This window comes from Hermetia illucens, chromosome 4, assembly GCF_905115235.1.
Source record: "Hermetia illucens chromosome 4, iHerIll2.2.curated.20191125, whole genome shotgun sequence".
In the NCBI taxonomy this organism is placed as follows: Eukaryota; Metazoa; Arthropoda; class Insecta; order Diptera; family Stratiomyidae; genus Hermetia; species Hermetia illucens.
This window is the reverse complement of record NC_051852.1, coordinates 139,687,408-139,711,154: the sequence shown is the minus strand read 5'-3', so window position 1 is coordinate 139,711,154 and position 23,747 is coordinate 139,687,408. Positions and strand designations below refer to the sequence as shown.

The 23,747-nt window shown below is 41.5% G+C and overlaps 1 protein-coding gene across 2 annotated transcripts in view; it reads right to left on the bottom strand.

The window, feature by feature from the left end:
- Window positions 1-11,489: 11,489 nt before the first annotated feature.
- Window positions 11,490-23,747, bottom strand: part of LOC119656249 (G protein-coupled receptor kinase 1) — a 119,236-nt gene continuing 106,978 nt past the window's right edge. The window contains exons 10-15 of one of the 2 annotated variants that reach the window (XM_038062663.1): window positions 22,398-22,724; window positions 22,213-22,334; window positions 21,924-22,142; window positions 21,651-21,857; window positions 21,425-21,587; window positions 11,490-13,031 (exon numbers count right to left, since the gene is read on the bottom strand). In XM_038062663.1, the coding sequence (XP_037918591.1) occupies window positions 12,849-13,031; window positions 21,425-21,587; window positions 21,651-21,857; window positions 21,924-22,142; window positions 22,213-22,334; window positions 22,398-22,724 (1,221 nt within the window). In that variant the 3' untranslated portion in view covers window positions 11,490-12,848. The remainder of the gene's footprint in view (window positions 13,032-21,424; window positions 21,588-21,650; window positions 21,858-21,923; window positions 22,143-22,212; window positions 22,335-22,397; window positions 22,725-23,747) is intronic. The other variant, XM_038062664.1, reaches the window with a different exon arrangement.

The window sequence follows — 23,747 nt, the reverse complement described above, 5'->3', positions numbered from 1 at the left end:
CCGATATGAGCCGCAAGCAGCATTAGGTAAAATCCGACATCTGCTGAGGTTGTGACAACTCGGAAATAGTAAAAAAATGTAATATAATAATTACTCTATACACACATGCTCAAAGCCTCATATCTACCAAGGGGCAATGGCAACTGCACATAGAACGCGACTGAGCGGTCGCACGTTCGATATAATCTGCCGGCGGTCAATGGATCATAGAGGCCATTTATAATTTATGTGTCTAAAAGCAAAAATAATCTCGAGCAACTTGTCCAAAAATGGAATGATCGCCTCATGTAACACGGTTTCAGATTGAATGTGAATAAAACTGAGTTTCTAACGACCGATCGCCATGAAATAGGCACAATCCCTTTCAGCGGCAGTGACCTGCCCAGAACTGAACGATTTAAATATCTCGGGTCAATGCTATCAACCAACGGAGAACTGCATTATGAAATTGCTTCACGCATTAACACAATCTGGATGAAGTGGCTTTCCACAAAATTTACCGCATTGTCGTTCGTTCTTTCGCTCTCTACGGTTCTTAGTGTTAATAATAATAATAATCGTTGGCGCAACAATCCAGATTGGATCAGGGCCTTGAAGTGTGTTAGAACACTTCATTCAAGACCGTAACGGTACACTACAATACACTGTAGGAGGCAATGTGGTCAGCATTGCCCTCGCCCGAGATTATTACCCCGATTTGACTAAGGTACTCATCACAGCTGAGTCGACTGATATCCGACATCTATTCACGATAATAAATCCCTCTGCCACCAGTGAGATTTGAACCGCGACCTTCCGCTATGACAAACACAGCGCTCTAACCAGCTGAGCCATCCGGACACGGTCTTAGTGTTTGCCGACTTTAAAAGACAATGAACGGCGTCTTGCGGTAATGGAGACGAAGATGTTGCGTTAGACTAGTGGCGTGACACGTTTTGATCACATCCGAAATGAGGATATCCGCGATCGTTATGGGGTTGCATCGACCGTGGAAAAATTGCGAGAGAGGCGTTTTCAATGGTATGGTCACGCAATTCGCGCTAACGAGAATTCACTTGTCAAGATTGGTCTGAACATCGAAGTCGATGGCAAACAACCAAAAGGCAGGCCGAAACAACACTGGCCTGATACGCTGGATGGGGATTTAAAACCCTCGAGATTGCACCCAGATCAGACATTTGATAGAGCCAAATTGCGAAATCGATCACGACGAGCCGACCCCGCTTGTGAATAGAATAAAGGCTGAAGAAAATAATCACTACTAGCGACGGAGACAGTGTTACGTTTTAATTCGTTAAACCGTTTCGCTAGAAACACCGCGAATCACACATTGATTAGGTAATAACCCTTCATAACTGCTTAATCTAAATCAGTAATGGCAAATGCACAATGAACGCAACTGAGCGGACGCATGTTCGATATAATCTGGCGGCGGTCAATGGAAGATAAAAACCATTTTTAATTTATGCAAGAGCGGTTAGAAAGTGTGATCTGTCCTCGTCACAAAAAAAAGAAACAAATTGCTATTGTCACTATTTGGAAAGGCTCCTGGACGGGATCTTCTAGCGAAACCTTGGAGCTGCTGGTTCAAACGCACTTTTCCGCCAGCGAGGAGGACTGTGAGTCAGAACCTTGTTTGGAGGGTTTGCAGCCACCCCAGTTGTGCGAAACTATCAAATCAGTAATTACCGAGGATAACATCGGCTGGGCTATAAACAGCAGCACTTATCCTAAACAATTAATTTAGCTTTAGCCAGCTCAGGCTCAAACTATTGGTTTCGATTGGATATAATTCGCACCCTTGGCGTGTTTTTCTGAATTTATAAAGGAGCGTTTTCCATCTGATGCCACTCACGGTGACGCTGCTCCCAGGGCAGAGGTGAGGCAGCGTCTTAAGAGTTGCCTCTGAACCGTTTGTCCTATAATTTTTGTAATGCTTGGGTGCCATGCCCCAAACGAGGGATCCGCGGACCAAAGAGACGTGGGAGTAAGTTGCTCTCCATTTGGTCCGGTCCAACAACAAGTGGTTGTGGACTTAGGATCCCTCACTTATCCTAAACAATTATAAACAGCTTTTCCGCATATAAATCTTCAGGCCCAGATGGCATAATACCAGTCATGCTACAGAAGCAGCAGCAAAGGGTTGTGCTGTGGTTTGTTGAGATTTACCGGAGCTGCATCTCTTTAGGATACGCACCACAGTCCTGGAGGCAAGTGGTTTTCATACCGAAAGCGGGCAGCCGTCATGAGTCCGCGGACATTCAGATGATTATGGAGAGAACGCCTTTCTCCAAGTCCCAGCATGCCTACTTCGAAGGAAAATCCACAGAAACCGCATTCCACGAGGTAACTGGCACGGTTGAACGGTCGCTGCAGTACAAGCAGTATACCCTAGCTGCCTTCTTGGATATAGAGGGAGCCGTTAGTAGTGGATTGGAGGGGCATCTGACGCATTGGATTATATCCATGCTAAGTACCAGGATAATGCAGTCGGATCTGGGAGGCAACCACTTCACCAGAGCTGTGAACAGAGGTACGTCCCAGGGTGACGCCATTTCACCGGTGTAATAGTAATGGACAAAATTTTACGTACATTGGACAGCAGCGGGGTGAAGGTGGTGGCGTATGTCGACGACTTGGTGATATTAGTATCAGGGATGTTTCTGTCCATTATGAGCGACATCATGGAACGAGCGTTGCGAAAGGTGTGCCTGTGGGCCGCAAGATGCGGACTCAGCATAAACCCAACCAAAACGCAACTGATGCTATTTACCACCAAGGCAAGGAATTCCATCTACCACGGTTGAATGAACAAAGATTGGTTCTTTCCTCTAATGTAAAGTGTCTGGGTGTAATCCTGGATCCTAAGCTAAATTAGAGGTTGAACATAGAACTGAGGGTTAAGAAGGCCTGTATAGCCTTCTATGCCTGCAAGAGAACTTTTGCAAAGAAATGGGGTCTCCGCCCGAGGATGGTTCTTTGGATGTACACCGCTGTAGTGTCCGATCCTAACGTATGGCTCTATTGTATGGTGGCAGGCTTCGAGCAAAAAATAGAATAGGATGAAGCTTAATAGGATTCAAAGAACCGCGTGTGCAAATGCTACTGGGGCTCTGCAGTCCTGCCCGGCAGATGCTCTCAATGTACTCTTGCATCTCCTCCCCCTAGACCTTCACATTAAATACGTGGCAGCGTGCAATGCCGTCAGACTACGTGAGTCCGGATGCTGGGCAGCGAAGTCCTATGGCCACAGCAACATCCTGGACGAAGTACCTTGGGGAATCTGGGCATTTCCCACGGACTATGCCACACGCAAGCTGAACTTCACGAGAAACTTTGCGGTGGAGTTTCCAACCAGGGCAAAGTGGAAGATCGGCGGCGTGTTGCAAGGTTCTGACTCAGCATTCTTTACCGACGGATTAAAGATGGCTTGTGGAGTCGGCGCGGCTGTTTTTTCGAATACACACAGTGTATATAAGTCGTATGATCTCCCAAGTTTCGCCAGTGTATTCCAGGCGCAAGTACTGGTGATATTGGAAGTCTGTCGATGGCTGGAGCGAGATTCGAGCCCCAAGCGTAACATAGCCATTCTGACCGACAGCCCAGCGGCCATCAAGGCCTTGTACTCAGCGACGACATCTTCCAGGATGGTGGGGCAGTGTAGAGACGCGCTGAACCGTCTGGGCGGCACGCTCAAGGTCATCCTCCTCTGAGTTCCCGGGCAGAGAAGCATAAAGGGGAATGAGCGGGCTGACGGATTGGCCAGGCGAGGCTCTGCTGTTGGCAGTTCTTCGACGAATACAGTTGGTGTTCCGCTGGCGGTGGCCGAGTCTACCCGCACTCTACCCTACAATTCGCATTGCCGAAGCTGCGGAGAAGAAAGGGAAACCCTCATGCACTTTCTCTGCGATTCCCCAGCTCTAGTTAGAGTCAGGCTACGGACACTGGGTAAACCATTCTTTGAGGACCTCAGAGAGATTTCTAGCTGAGAGCTGCTTTCTTTCGTGAATGCTATGGGCTAGCTCTGAACATCCGAGCCGGCTAGACTCCGCCTCCGTGCTCCTATAACAGCAGTCACGGTCTTAGGAGTTTGTGGCATCAAAACGGCGCACCAAAGCGCTAATTGGACTCCTGATACCTACCTACCTACATACCCCTGTCACTATTTTTGTCCTATAAAATGAATTACCATGTCATTAACCTACAAGCGATCAACGCAAGTGAACCACTCCTGAAGACGAAGCAATTTGTAAACAACAGAACATAATTTTTAAACATCAACATTTATATAAATTGTTTCTCAATATCTTCATAATTTAGATATTTATTATTACGCTAATATGACTTGACTAACTTAGAGAAAGAATGAAATAAAAAGTGAACTCATATATTTCGACATAAAATTGTACATTCAATAAATCTCGTTACCCATCAGTTTCCTTCCAATTTTTCATGATAATTGTTTCTCTCGTTTAGTTTTGAATTGTTTCTTTGCATTTATCTTTTTTTCATTATCTCTATTAGATATAAATATTGACGATTAGAAACTTTCTGCATATTATAAACTAGTTCCTAGTTCATATGATGATCATATATATTTGTTAGTTTCTTCTATATTATTCATGTTTTCTTCACAGAACTACTAATATTTATTACTTTATTTATATATATCGATTTTTCGTTTTCAGTTTTGTGTTTAGTACTCACATTTTGCTATTTTAATCTTTCAGTTTAGTTTTTTCTCTTTGTATTTTACCCAATTACATTACTTTATATCTTTTTCTCATTATTACTTTTATTATAAACTAAACAACAAGAGACTATTAATTGATTATGACAATACCGTACTAATTTTGGAATTTTACATATTAGATACTTGTCCACTAATTTTAAAATTGGATTTCGGGGATGGGAGGAAATCTTGAATTTTCCATTTCGTAAAGATTTAATTAAATATTCACATGAATTATGCATTATTGAATGGGGAAAAAGGAAAGGATAAGGTTCGGAGGAGATTTTTCCACATACATATAAATTTAGAGAGATTTTAGTGTTTTATAAACGTGGGTATGTGTAAAGCCTCTTAGCTTACGAGCATAATGACTTGTATTTTGCAGGTTTTTGTTTGTGCATCGAAATTCATCATGTTTAGTTTTTACATTCTCTTCTACGACACGAATTTTATCATTATTATTACATATTGCTATATTTCATCGGGAAGTTCTTCTCTTTCAATCCAATTGGCAGAGTTTTGCTTTATTCTCGGATTGACGCCATTCGCCATTATAATAATAATTGTTAAAATTGTTCTTTTCCTTAATTTTCGTACTTTAAAAAAAGTTGTTTTAAGGTAACAAGTTGTTAGTTTAATGTTTTTTTTCGTATAGGAGAGGAACTAAGTGTATAAAAAATTGGTTAGGCGTTTACTTTTTAAATACTTAGAGGGTACACAACAATAACGTAGTAGTAGTTATAGTAGACATTAAATATATTATCTAAGAGTTAAGTTTTTATTATTTTTTCTTTTTATTTGCTAAATTATTTCCGTTTTCACAATGTATATATATATTTTTTTGGTTCAGTGACTATATTACGAGTTACGATTTCATTTTCTTAAGACTCTCTATGTTTACACTTCTTTTTTTTTCTTGTTTTCTTTTATACATATAATTATGTTTGTTTTTTGCTTTTTTTATTTTTTATAAATTTCATAAGTAGACTACTTAAAGCCATATTGTTATTTCTCTCATATTTATATTATGTATGTATAATTGTTTATTCTAAATTCATCTTCATTCTTTGAAATCTAAAATGGTTAATTACTTTTTTTCTTTTTTGCTAACGTCAACGTCTATTATCTCTAATTCTGTTGCTTTGCATATTTATATAAAAATCAAATAACAAAATAATTGCTCAGTATCAAAAAATAATAAAAAAAATTATAAATAAATAACACTAGCAATAATAAATTATAAAAGGGATGTTATTATCGCATGTAGAAAAGTCGAGATGCTTTGACTTAAGCGGATGGTATGTGTATGTATAGATGTGGGATTGAGCCTTGTATGTATGAATAATTGACAAGAATTTCCATTGTCTTGTCGTCTTTGGATGATTTAGTGGTAGAGTGTGCTAATAACATAGAAAATACTGTTCTTCAATAACACATCTTTTTGAAACTGTGCAGAAGATTCACTTATTACATACAAACATTATATGCATAGCTCTGGTTTGAAATTGTTTACATCAGTCAGTATTGGGGATGAAAGAAAATGTTGGAAAATATGGGTTTTGTATTGTGCATAGACGATTGTTTCGATAAGTCTTAGTGTACATTTATTCAAAAATGCATTATTTGTCAACTATTTGAGGAGTTCAGACAAAATAGTTTTACGTGGGAACTCAATAAATTATAGTGTATGTATAGTTACCGACGCTTTTTTCTTCTCGTGGGCTCATGCTTTCGATACACTTTTATAATTTAGATGATAAGAATCCATGTCGAAAATCATATTTATATTTGTCATATTCTGCTCTATTATTTCGAGAGAGAGTGGGCAAGAAATGTGTACATAGTATAGCCATAAGTTCTGACAGTTGATGCCTATAGCGAGAAATGTTAGGTCGCCGAAACTGGTAACACTGCGCAAGGAGAGTACCTAACCATACCCCACTTCCGGCTTTCAGGTTGCAAAGGTCAATAACGCGCGAACGACAACACGATGAAAATGATTCATAGTTTGTTAAAAAAGCTGCTGGTAAATGAACGAATCGTTTTTAAGACATTAGCTCGATACCGCGAAACAACTGAACCGGTTGACAGGCCGAGGGAGGAGTGCCCGCGCTCCATGCGTCGCCCGAATGTCGTACATGCTGTGTGTGAGCCTCTCCGCAAGCAGAAACGAATCTCCCCGGAAATGGGCGTTCTTATTCGAAGTATGAGTCGTATTTTATGAGAGGTTCTCGGTCTTGGTGCGTTAGCCATATGTGAACGCCAAAATTGAAGGAAATACGGCGAGCTCAGTGTGATGCTTTTCTGCAACGATTTCCCGGTGAAAAATGTCGCAAAATTCTATTTTCTGATGAAATAATTTTTACCATCGAGGAAAAATTCAACCGACAAAATGATGGAGTATATGCTCACAATTGTTATGAAGCCAAAGAAAATACTGCGCGCAAAGAAAGTACTCCATGTAAACGGAGTCGCAGGCTGCATATTTTACAGCGAATAAATGGGGGTGTCGCAGACAGACAGACATTGAATAGACACTAATACGATTTTGTTTTCATTTATATTTTTGTGAAAAGGGTGTTAAGACAGCAGCATAAAACTATCACTGAGACATTTCAAGGAATTTAATGGAGTCTTTAAAACTAACTCCGTTCCAAAAACACCAACGATATTCCAACAAGATTCTATGCTCGTTTACGAGGACGGTCTGATAACTACTTAGCTTTACCGCCCGTTGCCGCCACTATCGCAAGAGCAATTCACTATCAGTGTAGTACATTCTCGTAGACCCTAATTGCCGAAATTCCAGCCGAAACGGAGTCGTGGTTTTGTTTTAACCACGCATAGGGGCGAGTGTTTCCGTGGATTTTATAAAAATGGAAAAAGAACAATATCGGGAAATCGCGCAGCGAAATCAAAGAGCGTTGGGATTTTGTGTACGATGATTCTGCTCCTTCGATAGCGACCATAAAAAATTGGTTTAATGAATTGCAACATTGTCGCGCGTCGGTTTTTAATGAGCCATGCCTAGGTGTCCCGAAAACGGCTACCACAGAGGATAACATGACAAAAATTCAGAAGACAGACGGGCGATTGAAGGTGGGCTAGATAGCTGAGACTAAACATGTGTCCACTGGTACATCAGAGGCCAAAGAGCAGTGGAAACAGTGGACTTCACCCGGTGAATGTGCTCTGAAGAATGCGAAGACTGCCATATCGGCCAGAAAGGCGACGATCATTGTTTTCTGGGATTCACAAGGTATGATCTCCCAGAGCTCTACTATGCCGAATTATTGCACCGATTCGACGCCGAATTGCAAAAAAGGCCCTATTTGCCGAAGAAAAATGTGCTTTTTCACCATGACAACGCAAATTGGTCGAATCGGGTTACGAATTGCTACCCCATCCACCGTATTCTCCAGAATTGGCCCCGTGCGATTTTTTTTGTTTCCAAACTTTCCAAATTCACTCGCCGGGCAGAAATTTGAGTTGAATGAAATGATCGTTGCCATGGAGACTTATTTTGCAGACCTCGAGAAAACATATTTTTCAGACGGGTTAAAGAAGTTGGAGCATCGCTGCGTCAAGTGTATCGAGCTAAGAGGAGACTACGTTGAGAAATAAATCGCCATTTTTCGTTTTTCTTTTGTAGGCTAAGAACTTATCGGACCGCTCTCTTACATGGTAAAAAAACAGTCATTTGGGGAATTATATATCTGAATTTATTAGCGATATTGACGGCCAGCTAGCTCAGACCTTAAACTGCTCGGCTACAAATTCTGGTTAGTGTAAGAAAACATGTTCAGCCTGGAGTCAATGAAACAGGCGTTGGAGCCAATGAAACAGGCGTTGATACCAGTTGTGTATCATTTTTACATGGAGATTAGATGTCCGGCATAGTATTAGGATAAATGGCAACCATTTCGAATAATGTTTTTTGCCTACTTTATAGTTTACTATTCCCACAATAAACTAACAATATTCTAATCAAATAGGAACTATGAAAATGTAGAAATCTCCGAGAAAGGAGTGGACAAGTTCCGAGGATGGAAGGAGGATATCTGCGATTGGTATGGGGTTGCATCGACCCTGAAAAAATTGCGAGAGAGTCGTCTTCAATGGTATGGTCATGTAATTCGCGCTATCGAAAATTCACTCGCCAAGATTGGTCTGAACATCGAAGTCGATGGTAAACGACTAAAAGGCCGGCCGAAACAACGGTGACTTGATACGCTGGATGGGGATTTAAAAGCCTCGAGATTGCATCCAGATCAGGCATTCGATAGAGCCAAATGGCGAAACCGATCACGACGAGCCGACCCCGCGTGTGAATGGGACAGAGGCTAAAAGAAAAGAAGAAGATTTTGTGAATAAGTAAGATATGATTTTTGTGTTCAGAAAATTCATCAATGTGTTCAGGTGGTTGCTGAAACACTTTTTTCATCGGCTGCAAAACAAGAAAAGATTGTGGCGACAGATCGGAAGTATGGACCATGACCGCATTGCAGTGGTAGATTCACCTCCATCGACGCACTGCACGATTGCGCGGCTGGCAGTACAGTGCGTCTGCGGAGGCAAATTGACCACTGCAACGCGGTAGTGGTTCATTCCTCCGATGTGTCGCCAGAAGATCACCTCCACACATTGCTGCCAACACAGCTGGCGGCCTGGCATGAGGCCAACACAGCTGGCGGCCTGGCATGAGGCCAGCGCCGCGCTTCTTCTACTTTCTTTTTTTATGACTATGGTGGTCGGTGGCCTTCAATGTGCCGCCACACTATCATCACAGCAATATATTATATTCATTGAAGGATGTCAAGTTGACTACTTAACTAAGGTTTATGTTAATCTCCACAAGGAAGTGCGTATTTTACGATTCGAATAACGCTCAACTGACTTTGCTAAAAGAGTGAAAATTGACGCCAACGAGCAATAATCGACTTCGTAGGGCTTTTCGAGAAAATCGATGTTCAGTTTATGGAGCAGGTATAGTAGATTGACTTTTAGTCAACATTTTTTTGATGATAATTACATTTCAACTTTTAAACGCGTTTTTCTCAAAACTATGTATTGAAAACCGGGTGTCCCGATATCTCGAAATGTATCCAACGAATTCCATATTTCGCAAATTAGGATAATTGTAATCTGTTGAAAAACATTAAAATTGACGACAAAAAGTTTAACAAATACAAGGACTATTTTATACTCCACAGATTAAAGCTCAGTTGAATTTTTATGTTTTAGATGAGCAGGAGGCCCGCTATCATGGCGGCTTAAAAACACTTTTTAAGGTTTAATGTAAAAAAAGGGGGGGGGGGGCGAGTATAAGTTTTTTCCCACCAAATACAGTTATGAAGGAAATTAAATGGAAAGTCTCGATTTTTAAATCTGTCCCCAGTTCTGCCATTTAATACAAAGACGGGGGACAGGAGCTGGAAAGTGGTCATTTTTTTCATAGACTCATTCCCAGAACCTATCCAATCAAAAATCTCAAAAACACCCACGAAGCTGCCACTTTACGATGCCTACGCTACGAAATACCCTCCATACATCTCTTCAGATAAAATAAATTTTTAGTAATTAACAGTAAAAGCCCCCCTAAGTTCATTAAATTATGAAAGTAATGTAGGCCATAATAAAGAGAATGCTCCTACCAAGTCTGGTGAAAATCGCACTATTATTAACAAAGTTATAGTAAGTCAAGATGTCGCTCCAGTGTAAAACCTAAGGCTTTGAATGTCAGTATCACGCTAAAGTGAGTATTCTGACATAAAATATGCAGATACATTAGGTGCTAGATACAAATGGAACGAATGTTCACTCAACTATTTTTATATAAGAAATACACAAAACCTTTCACACCTGAAGAGTCCGGCTTCTGGTTTCCCGATTTGTTTTTTGATGATGTTCTCATGTATCATATAACGATTTCGGGTTGAAAAGTTATAAAATGTACCCAGAAAAAGAGAATGATTGTCGTCCAAAGTAGAAAATGTTGATTTATTAAAAAAACAAGCCATTTCGAGGCCTTTTAAGCGGAATCGAAAAATGCTTTAACAACTGATTTGAACGCACTTTTCTCAGAAACAGTCAAACCTCCTGGAGGTTAGAACTATGAACTTCCACGCATTTAACGAATCACATCTTTCAATGTTGAGAGGAAAGAGGAGTGCAAAATTGTTTTCCTCATCAAACATAGCCTTGTGGGATATCAAATAAAAGTTCTTGATTAGGACTTTCTGGAGCAAGTAATAGTCTTGGTCTTACTTGTAAAGGAAGAAGGTACGGAAGTTACAAAGTGGTCACTTATTTGAAGGGGCCATTCCCAGAAATTGCCCAACCTCATCTATATTCTTGAAGTTTACTGCAAAGCCACGCTCCCTTCACGACAATATATGGAACATCATACTGGAAAGTTTGGTGGAAATCCCAGTAACATTCACAAAATTTTAATAGTTCAACTTGCCTTTTATGCATGAAATTACAGCACCCTAAGAGATAAAATGTCAGTATTACATTGAACACGGGCACACTCAGGCATACACATTACGAGCTATGTGCAAATGGAACAATCGAACTCCCAAATATTCTTACACAAAATCCACAAAACATTTCACGCCTGGAGCGCCGATCGCATTTGGATTTATCCTTTTTTTTTAAATAATAGAGGTGTTTGGCTAGACGCGCATGATCAACTGACTCTTGATTATTAAGGTTTTATCAAACAAGCTTTGCTGAAATCGGTTTACTGTGTGTCTGCTTGTCTGTTCCCTCCCTGTTTGGCGGTCGATCACACGTAATTTATCCGGAAACAGTAGTACGTATTGAACGAAATTTCCGAGAAAATATTCAACAATGAAGAGTTGTACATGCACTTGAAGCCATCATTTACATTAAGGCGTTATTAAAAATTTCGCTTGAGAAAAGGTAATAATCTTATAATCGGTGGTCAACTAATTTAGAGAATGAAATGGGGGTGAAGTTTGCGATTTGAAAGAAAGAAAATATGTAACGATATGTCATTTGTAGGAAACATAGAATCGAATTAGTCAAATAATACAGAGCATTAGCTTAATTACAGCCCATAAGCTCCAACGGAGAATAAAGCTTCACCGTCAGACCAGAATTCTGGATCCGGCCAATTGGAAGTTTTAAAAATCACAAATTCCAACATATTGAGTGAATACTCCTCAAATTGCTTCTATTAAACTGTTTTAGGACTAGGATGGTCTCATAAATGCATTTTAAATCCCAGTAAAATTGTATATCGTGAAAAAATTCGTTTGGTGTATTAACTATTGGAAAACAAGTGGAGCGAAGATTTAGAACTATTGCCATGTCAAAACGAAACAATATCCAACGGAAATATAAAAATAATATTATCTTTCGATTTGTACTGCTGAATTTTATGTTATGCGAGGTTAATTGAATTTTTCTTTTGAAATTACGTAAAAATCAGACAAAAATAATGAAAGAAAATGCCATGCAATAAAATCCATGAATAAATTAACTGAAATGCAATGAAAAGCGTCAAAAGAAGCCACTTAAAACCGAAACATCGAAGATTTGCTGGTACATTACACTACGTTATGTATCTTACTAAATTTTTTTTTCTGCTTAATTCAAAAGTTTCCTTCATTGCTACGCACATAGTAAAACCTTCGATTGTTTTCTATATAGATATCGAGCATATTTTTCATCTAAAAATTCATTACTTTTGTGTTTGCTTTAAATTCTTACTTTTCACACTTGTGTTGACTTGATTTCGATTTGTTGTGTTTGCTTACTACAATATATATTAAATATTTATATTCTCTAATTATTTACCTTTTTTATCAAGATTGTTTTTAGACTTGCTGGTTGTTGCTGCTACTCTTGTTTCCGTTCTACTTTCACGAATCCACATTTGACTTAGTCTAACCATAATTTTTGTTTCTACATTTGATGTTGAATGTTCATGTTCGCTACTCTTTTGCTATCATCGTTATAATTATGATTGATTATCTCTTATTTGTTTAGATAAAACACTCTACGTATCTTTGCATTTGAATTTGTCAATAGATTCCTTTAAACGATTCGGCTCGATGAAACAAGACCGAGATCGTAAAAGTAACCGCTAGTTGGATCCATTCGTTGTTTTTGTCGGAATATTTGCTCCCGTAATTAGAGGTGTTTTGGACGCATCGCGTTCCGTACCATAAATTTTCCCGGCTTTCTTAGCCATTGAGCCTAACAGTTCCTGAGAGACTTTATGAGCTGAACGAAGTGAAAGTGACCATTCTTTCAGTCCAATTTCATCCTGTGGGAAGGAAAAAAAGAAGATTATTAGATAAGGTTAATGATAAAATTAGGTTTTTTGCATCAGGGATAGATATACCACAACGAAAATATTAAAAGTAAAGTTCATCCTATTCAAGGCATATTTTTTTCAAAGCCACTGCTACCATAAAGATACCATATGGAATTCCAGATGGCAACGTCGAAACAGTTTTTACGAATAAGACTAGGATGTTAGCAAACAATACGACGTGGAAAAACTAAAAACCCATTTGAATAATTAATACTCTATGAAAACGACGCAGAAGGGACAAATGACGTGTACAAATGATTGGAACGAGTTAGCATAAAGTCCATATTTATAACTTATTTGAATGGGCAAAGAAAGCAAAAAGTAGAAGAAATACGGCAGGTATTTCCTGGTTTGCCCACAGACAAAGAAAATAATCTACGGGACCGTTTCCTATGAAATGAACCGCAGATTTAAGGGTCTAGTCCTAAATTTCTAGGTACTGAGGGGCCACTCCTCAGCTTGTGTCCGAAGTACGTATTTGCAAATAAATAACTAATCTCACTGGAGGAAAAAATCAACTGTATTTTTATTTAGACTCCAACAAGTCGGGAAACCGAAAGCTCGGCGCTTCAGGTATGAAAGGTTTTGTTTCCTTCTTCGGTGAGTATATTTGAGTGTGGAACTATCCAAATTTGTACGTAGTCCGTTAGGAATATACATTTAGTACCCCCCCCCCCCTTAAAACGCAACATATAAGGACATCACTCAATGCATGTTCACGGGGCGTTCTCATGTGCCACCACCGGGGCCGCGAAGTTTCAGAGTTTGAAGGCAAATTCCGAGTATAAATTCAAGGAGTTTCCTATTTTCGGCTCAAAATCTTACTCTGCGAGACCTCAAATAAGAGACCCAGGCCATTCATCCCGGCCGATTTTCGCAGAGAAGAAGTATCCCACGCGATTCATTATCTTGCGCACCCTGGCATCAAGACGACGAACCGGTTAGTCACTGAGAAATATTTCTGGCCGTCCATGAACAAGGACGTAAACTCTTGGACCAGACAGTGCAAGATCAACACGGCTTTAAACGGCATAGGAATTACTGAATACCATCCAAGGTCCAATGGTATGCTGGAACGTTGGCACCGGACGCTGAAGGTCGCTCTAATGGCTCGCGACGATCCGTCATGGTCGCGGTCCTTGCCTTTCGTCCTCCGTACAGCCTTGCGAGAAGAGTTCGCGGACAGCCCAGCAGAGATGGTTTATGGAGAGAGTCTAAGCCTCTCCGCCGATCCTGTTCTGGACATAAGAGCAGGGACTGTGGAATCCTGCGTTTGCTTAAGGACGCAATTACGAAGATGGGGCCGACTCTACCGTCCCGACATGCGACCAGATTCTCATCAGGGTGGATGTCTCTCGGAAGCCGCTGCAACCACCATACGAGGACCTCTTTAGAGTGCTTGATCAAAGCGAGCACTCATTCAAGCTCGACGTGCGAGGTGGGCCCAAGTAGGTCTCGTTGTCGAAGCTGAATGTCAGTGACTTCCTTTGGCGGGATCGCGCGGATGGCTTGCTTTGCTGAAACCGCGCGGTTTCAGCTGGGGCCGGAGTGATAGCGACTAGAAGACAAATGCCAGGTATGACATTTGTCCAGAAAAGAAATTTTCAAAATAAGAAATTAAAAAATCTCTCGATTTTCGTCCGCCGACTAAAGTAAAGGCAAATCGTTCTCCAAGAATATTAAAAAATTGTTATATTAAAAAACGAGTAGAAAATATTAGGTGTACAAATAAGTTTCCGCGGTTTTTTATAAAAAATTAGGAATTTATTGTGAAGGAACAGTACATTACGTTTTATTTAAAGTATTTTCCATCATTTGCCACTACTTTTCCCCATCTTTCTGGCAACATTCGGATACCCCGTCGAAAAAACTCTTCATCTTTTGACGCTATCCACAAATCTACCCAATTTTTGGTGTCTTCATATGATGTGAAGCGCTGCTCAGACAGACCATGTGCCATCGACCGGAACAGGTGATAATCGGAAGGGGCTAAGTCTGGTGAATACGGCGGGTGGGGTAAAACTTCCCAGTTGAGTGTTTCCAAGTATGTTTTTACCGGCGCCGCAACATGTGGACGAGCATTATCGTGTAAAAGAATAATTTTGTCGTGTCTGGAGTAGTAATGGGCGCGTTTTTCCTTAAGTGCCCGACTCAATCTCATCAATTGTGTTCGGTAGAGAGCTCCAGTAATGGTTTCGCTTGGTTTCAGCAATTCATAATACACGACACCAAGCTGATCCCACCAAATACACAGCATAAGTTTTTTTCCATGAATATTAGGCTTAGCTGTCGATGTTGATGGTTCGCCGGGCTTAACCCATGACTTTCTCTTCTTTGGATTATCGTAGTGAATCCATTTTTCGTCACCAGTGACTATACGATGCAAAAAACTCTTTTTTTTATTCCTGGCAAGCAGCATTTCACTCATGCATAATCGGCGTTCAACGTCTCTCGGCTTTAGTTCATATGGAACCCAATTTCCTTGTTTTTGAATCATTCCTAACGATTTTAAACGATGTGAAATTGCTTGTTGAGTCACTTGTAATGTAAGTGCAAGTTCTTTTTGCGTTTGGGACGAATCTTCCTCCAATAGTACTTCTAATTCCATGTCTTCGTACACTTTCGGCCTTCCACTGCGTTCTTTGTCCTTCACGTAAAACTCACCGTTCTTAAACTTTTGAAACCATTCCTGACAACTTCTCTCACTTAAAGCAGCTTCACCATATGCTTCTAGAAGCAATCGATGCGCCTCAGCTGCAGATTTTTTCAAATTAAAGAAGTAAATCAAAAGTTCCCGCAAATGATGCTTATTCGGCACAAAACTTGACATTTTTGCACGAAAAAAATTACGTGATGCTGATACGGAATCACTAGTACTTTAAGGTTATGGTGTTGCCGGATGACGAAACTTGGGATATTACGTTTTACATCTGACAATTTCTCCATAACCTTCTGGTGGGGCAATCTTTTGACAAACCGCGAAAACTTATTTGTACACCTAATAATAAATAAAATACTAAGATAGTCCTACTTTGATTATTGGAGAATAGAGCTCCCATTCCGCTTGCTGGCAGGATTAGAGAGCACAGCCTAGCCCGGAGCGGAACATCTAATAATTTGTGTGATAAGGCAGCGTCTGATGAGTTGCCTCTCACCTGGACGAAACGCCAGTCAACTTGGATGCTAATAATCTTAATTCATAGTAGCTGAAATATGCTCAAGTTTTCTATAAATGAAATGAAAACATAATTATGTATATAACATTTTCCTCACACAAAGTGGGCACGAGGGTGAGGTTCACGACGGATCTCAGATAGAATGCTCTTTAGCTCGTGGCTATTCAACCTATAAATTTACGTCATGGCTATTATCATTCACAATCCCATATACCTTTCATGTTGAAAATGGATGTCATGATAAGGGAGGAAAGTGGGACTAGTCATTCAAGATGGAAAATGCCAGAGGGAGAAATATTGATATTCTGAAGATGCATCGGAAAACGGAAATAACCCCAGCAAATATTGTTGAAATTTCAAAGGATAACTCAAAACTACACAATGCAAATTTGAAGAGAAATGAAAACAAAGCCTTAGTCACTCTCCGAGATGCAAACTTACTGTTTACCAGGAAAATGTAGAGCAAACAATGAAATGCAATTACTTCGATCCAAGGATGAAGTCATCGATAAACTTAAAAAAGAAAATTCTGATAGAATCGTTGCATTCAAGAGATACCATATGGCAAAAGTATTACATATGACAATGAAATGCATAATTCTCATACATATAACATTCGTGGGGCCAGCAAGAGTATATGCATCACGAACGCGACATGTCTATGGAACCACGTAATGCACCATCGACAGTACTTGACTGTCAACACTATGAAGCTTATTGGATATAAGACAAATGGGGAAAGTCGATGTTATATAAAAATGAAAGCGAAATTGGGGATGAGAGAACAATCATGGTACAAAAAAAATATTAGTATCTCACTTAGAAAAAAAAGCACATGAAGATGGAAACAAAGGATTGTAACTCTCCAAGTGGTAAGAAGTCACAGAGTTTGAATTCACCCGCGACTCTGAGAAATCAGGTCGCGGCCGAGGCACGGATTTCGGAGGCTTCACCTAACTCATGTTCCCCCACGGAGAAATCTGTGGAAGACAGGCTCTCCACTTCAGTGGAAAACCTACACCCGGTGTCCACGGCGCGGTCAGCCAAAAAAGGATAGCACAGCAACTCCCTTAATGAGAGGAACTGGAAATCTGACTACGGCCGGCCGGTCGGTGACATAACTCTTCTAAAATACAGGGGAGGAAGCCTCGGCGGAAGGAAACTTCAGCCGCAAAGGTGAAAGAACTACAGGCTTGCCTGTCAGAACCTTCTCTTCCGCCTGTACCCGGAAAAACGGAAGAAAGGGAAGCTGGTAATGTGGACGCAACTAGTCTAACGCCGGTATGTGAAAATAGGTCCATGCAGCCCGGACTCTGTGAACCTGGGAGGGCTTCTAGCCGACGACAATGAACTTCTTGGCAGTAAGGACTTCTTTGGCGCTGGAAGATGAAGTGAAAACTCTGAAGTGCACACTTTTAGAGCGCTAAGAAGAGGCTTGTCCTATTTCCCGAGGCCAAAGCGGTAAAACGGTTCCTTCATAGAACCGGGAACCACAAAAACTCAGGAAACCAACCGTGCTTGCAAAAGTAATAAGAACGAAGACTGGTTAAATTTCAGGAGCTCACAGCGTGAATATAAGAGGCTCGTAAGGTGTTCGAAACGAGACTCCTTTAGAGCGTACTGTGAGAAACTGGAAGGCGAAATAGAGACTACAAGGCTGTGCAGAGTCCTCAAAAGAGATGAGTCGGCCAAGTTGGACTCTCTTAGAAAACCCGACGATACTTTCACGAGCTCCAGACTGGATTCAGTACAGACCCTCCTGGAAGTACACCACCCGGGAGAGGGGAGAGAAGTGGCAGGGGGAGAGGGGAGAGAAGTGGCAGGGGGAGAGGGGAGAGAAGTGGCAGGGGGAGAGGGGAGAGAAGTGGCAGGGGGTGAGGGGAGACAAGTGGCAGGGGGAGAGTTGACGGTTCTTGCAACCCCTTCAACACGCAAGTGCTGCAAGGGGAACTAGAAAACTGCGAAAGTGATTGTTACCCATGAAAAGGTAAAAGTCAAAGCACCTGGCATGGATGGCATCTATCCGGCAATGCTAAAGGAGGGTATGGAGCACTTAAAGCGACCTCTACGTGCCTTTCTCTTGACAAAAGGTTAAGATAGTTTTCATACCGAAAACTGGGAAAGATGACTATTCTAATCCAAAGAACTTCAGGCAGATCAGCTTCACTTCATTCTTACTGAACGGTTTGGAGAGATTGGTGGAGCGTCACATTCCTGGAAACGCACTTAGGTCGCACCCACTTAATGAAAACCAACATACTTACCAGCATGGAAAGTCCTGTGAGTATGCGCTTCATTCTTTGGTCACAAAGATAGAGGATGCAAGTTTGAATGGTGAGAACGCGAACGCGATTCAAAAATTATGTGATGTCGCCAGGGAGCATGGTGTTGATGATGCTTTAATTAAGTGGATCCATGCTATGCTAACGCAGAGACTGCTGTGCGCTGAGGTGGATGTCGATCGCTATCGGACCGCAGAAGCAACGGAAGGTTGCCCCCAAGGAGGTGTGCTTTCGCCACTTCTGTGGAGCATGCTGATCGACTCACTACCATGCGAACTGCAAAATTTGCCAATACACGCTCAAACTTATGGTATGGTATTATTTACAAAAAGGAGAAAACTGGATGGACTTTGCCTCCCTGAGATAAGGGATACTACCCTTCAAATGTCCGAAGAAGTGAAATATCTGGGAGTTACTCTAGATAAAAAGCTTCTTTGACGGACCTTCGCCTCGACATGGGGACTCAGGCCTCATGTGGTAATGTGGATATACGGTGCCATCATTAGGCCGATGTTCGTATATGCATCCGTAGTGTGGTGGGTTAAGGTTAAACAAAAAGGTTTTCACCGTAAACTAGACGCATTGCAAAGAACTGTGTGTCTGGGTATCACTAGATACATTTATTCAAAGCACTGTAATGAGAGCAGCTCATAGGCTAATTCGATTAGATCTATGGGAAAACAACGGATGTGGGGGGCACAGAGCATTGGAAGAGTTACTGAGAGGACTGAATCCAGTTCTTACAATGCCTTCCGATTCTTTTGTCTCCATACATCTGTTTGGTAGAAGATATGAGGTTACGCTGAAGCGTACAGAGAACTGGGAAGTCCCATAGAAATGCGTGGCGGGATATACGGAAGTCTTCTACACCGATGGCTCAAAAACAGAAGGGGGTTCTGGAGCCCGAGTCTCCCTCTCGAATAAGAACGAGAAGTGGGCTTTTCCTTTGGGAGTATGCAACGGTTTTTCAAGCCGAAGTTTATGCGATTAAGGGCGGAAAACTGGGTGATTGACGAGCGGTTAAAGGCTAGGCGCATCGCAATCTGCAGTGATAGCCAAGCTGCATTGAGGGCTTTGAGTAGTCCTTTGATCACCTCGAAAATCGTCCAGGAATGCAGAAACCATTTGAACTCTACCTCTAGATTCAATACGGTGGAACTACTCTGGGTATCTGGTCGCTGTGGCGTAGAGGGAAATGAAATCTCGGATGCTTTAGTGAAAGAGGGGTCAATCTATGCCGCTATGCCCCTATGCCGGTATCGGAATTAGTAATTGGAGTATCAGTAGCATTGGCTAAGTCTGTTTTCAAAAACTGGGAACAAGCTTCCTACAATGACAGGTGGCAGAGCCGAAATGCTGGTAGACACACCAAACTTTTCCTGCCAGAACCGAACATGTGTACCGCAAAGTTTATCCTGTCGAAAAGCAGGAGGATTTGCAGGTGTATTGTGGGCATTCTGACAGGCCGTAATTCACTAGCTGGGCATATGTTCAGAATAGGAATTACCCAAGAAGAGAAGCATCGCCCTCTTTACATTGCCTTTCTGGATCTAGAGAAAGCGTTTGACCGTGTACCACACGAACTCATCTGGTATGTTTTACGAAAACACTTCGTGCCAGAAGAACTCGTACGCTGGGTTCAATTGCTCTACTACGATCCGAAAAGTGAAGTTCGAGGTATGGCGGGTGTATCAAAACCGCTTCGTGTTTCTGTTGGTGTTCATCAAGAAAGCGCCCTCTCACCACTCCTCTTTGTTCTTGTTATGGACACCGTCACACGGGATATCCAACGTCCAGTGTCCTACACACTGCTTTATGCAGATGATGTTTTCCTAGCATCGGATAGCAAAAATGATCTTGAGCAACTTGTTCAAAAATGGAATGATCGCCTCATGTTACACGGTCTCAGATTGAATTTAAACAAAACTGAATTTTCGACGACCGATCCCCATGAAACAGGTACAATCACTGTCAGTGGCAGTGATCTGCTCAGAACTGAGCGATTTAAATACCTCGGGTCAACGCTATCAGCCAATGGAGAACTGCGTTATGAAATTGCTTCACGCATTAACGCAACCTGGATGAAGTGGCGTTCCACAACTGGTGTTCGTTATGATCGACGTATTAACGAACGTCTCAAATCTAAAATTTACCGCAATGTCGTCCGTCCAGTCGAAAAGTTGCGAGAGAGGCGTCTTCGATGGTATGGTCACGCAATTTGTGTCAACGAGAATTCACTTGCCAAGATTGATCTGAACATCGAAGTCGATGGTAAACGACCAAAAGGCAGACTTAAACAACGGTGGCTTGATACGCTAGATGGGGATTTGAAAGCCTCGAGATTGCACCCAGATCAGGCATTCGATAGAGCCAAATGGCGAAGCCGATCACGACGAGCCGACCCTGCTTGTGAACGGGACAAAGACTGAAGAAAAAGAAGAGGAATTACCCAAGATGATACGTGTCCCTCGTGTAATGAAGCGGAGTCCACGGAGCATTTCCTATGTGAATGCCCTGCCTATGGACGCATCAGGCATCAGAACTTTGGTGCCGGTGTTCTCCAATTGCGACGGGTAGCATCACATCTACTAACGGAAATCCTGCGATACGTTAACGAATCCGGAATATTCCGTTAGACAAGGGTGGCGAGTACAATGGGCCAACACGTCCTGAGTGCTTAGAAGCTCTAGCTTCTCCCCCACCACACACACAAACCTCACTTATACGGTCCCTAGACAAATTTGTAAACGTCGAAGGTTTTGTCCCCAGAATAGTAGTGCATCAACTCAGAACAATTAGAATTCTGAATGGAAATCCAAAGCCGCCCAAATTCGTTAAAATACTTCAATCTATCTAAATAAATAAGGGTTATGTTTCTACTTACTGGATTCGTTAAAACTATTCGTGCATCCCGGATACCATCTTTGTGTCTTATCTGAATGCACTGTTCGTTTTTATATTGCACGTAATCGGGGGATACCTCCTCTATTTGGTCCATAAATATTAATTCTGGTTTTGTATTTCCACTTTCTGTGTGTAATTCCAGTCTAAATATAGGAACAAACCATTAACTTTACTTCCTTTGAGATAAAACATTTCCGGCAACTTACCGATTTGGATAAAGTTTGGCGTAACGTGTTTGCCAAACTGATGCAAAGGCACCACCTAATTTCTTAATATATCCATGTAGAATACAATCTGATTCTTTCTCGTCCGCATCGAAACGTTGCTTTTGCTTTGATTTTTTCTTTTGTTCAATTTTATCTGTTTCTAAGTTAACTGTTTCGAACACAGTCTCGGCGACTTCTTGTTGCCATCTGAAATTTTTTGGAGAAATTCTCTTGTTTTGAAAAGAAATTTGGGGCAAAATGGTATTTGTTCACCTTTCAGATATTGTTAGAGCGAAATATTTATACAGTTCTTGATCTGCTTCAGTTAACTTAATGCCTTTGGTATCTTCTTCGTCGAATGAGCCAATATCGAATGCATCGGCTGCATTGACTTCGCCTCTAGGTGGGATTAACGGTGGTGTGTATTTTTGGATGTAGACTTGATGCCAATCGATTCCAGTGAAAAACCGATGATCCTTCACTTCTTCAGCTCTGTAATCAATAAAATGAATTAAATCAGAGTCACACGTCCACAATTATCAAAGTCAATAATATAAATTACCCTCGTCCTCTGCAACCCAATCGTTTATCAACATCACGTTGTAATAATGACTCTAGTAAATCCTTCAACTCTTCACTGAACGAATCCGGCAGTTCAACATTCTGAATTGAAATTAGAGTGGACTTTGTGTGAGTTTTAGTCAATATCGAGGCTTCAATTTCCAGAAATTCTTTCATGAAACTTACCATTGTCAATGTCATTCTATCGATTTCGTGTTTATCCTTTGTTTTATGTTGTCTAAACGGTGAATGTCCTTTCAAAAGTTTATACAACATACAACCAAAACTAAACCAATCTGCACTGGAATCATATGGCGTGCCTTTTGATAATACTTCGGGTGCCATATAACCATGTGTACCCACGGATGCATGTGGTTTTTTCTTTGAATAATCACAGGCAAGTCCTAAATCTGATATTCTAACATGACCATTTTCATCCAATAATATATTAGCAGGCTTCAAGTCTCTATAAACTATAAAACGCTTATGCATATGTTCCAAACCTAGGATAACCTGAATTGCAGAAAAAAATAACGTTAGGTGGTTAGGTTAGATTAAGAGGGGGTAAGGGTTTGCACTTTAAAAAAAATCGATCTGAGCAAAACTTTAGAAGTTATTGTCTAGTTAATCTCGTGTCCTTTCTGTAGCTCTGGGAGGGGCGGACGCTCGGAAAGGTAGTGCAGCTGTCGAGCAGGTATGTTTAGTTTAGTTAACTGGGGGGAGCCGCAGCTCCGAGCACTGAGGCCATTATTAGGCCCATTGTACTATCCCCGTAAGTTGCCTATTCAATGGCTTCCCGCCTACGGTGTTCGCAGACTTTAATGAATCTTAGAACATTCTCCAGAGGCAGAGAGTGTGCAGATTCTTCATTGAAGAAAAAAGCTGCATAAAAAGTGCAGGGCCGTCTCCTCCTTCTCCTCATATTGGCTGCACACAGCTGAAACCACTACCCCAATCTTTTCCATATGGTAGTTTAAGGGGCAGTGTCCCGTCAAAAGCCCTACTAGGGTTTTCATGTCCCACTTCTTAAGGGACAACAAAAATGCCGCTCTAGTGGCTCTAGGCTCCTTCACAAGGATTTTCGCTTGCCGGCAAGAGTCCAAATTTCTCCACTCGGTTGCGTGAATCCTTGCAATTTCACCCTTCAGAGTAGACTTGACAGTAGATGGTCGGATTCCAAGAGCTGGTTCTGGCCCCACCATTGTGGATCCAGACCCTCGGCGAGCCAGTCTGTCAGCCTCCTCATTACCGGCGATGTTAGAGTGCCCCGGCACCCACATCAGGAATGTTTCGTTCAGTCGGCCAAGTTTCAGCAGCACCTGATGACAACTCCACACCAACTGGCTTGATATGTTGTTGTCATTTAGTGTTGATAATGCCGCCCGACTGTCGGAACAGATTCGAATGGTGCGACCCCTCCATTTCTGTCGCAGACATTCTTCTGCTGCCAATGAAATGGCATATATCTCCGCCTGGAATATGGTCGTCATATTTCCGAGGGGTCGGGCCAGTTCTATAATCGGATTCTCCGAGAAC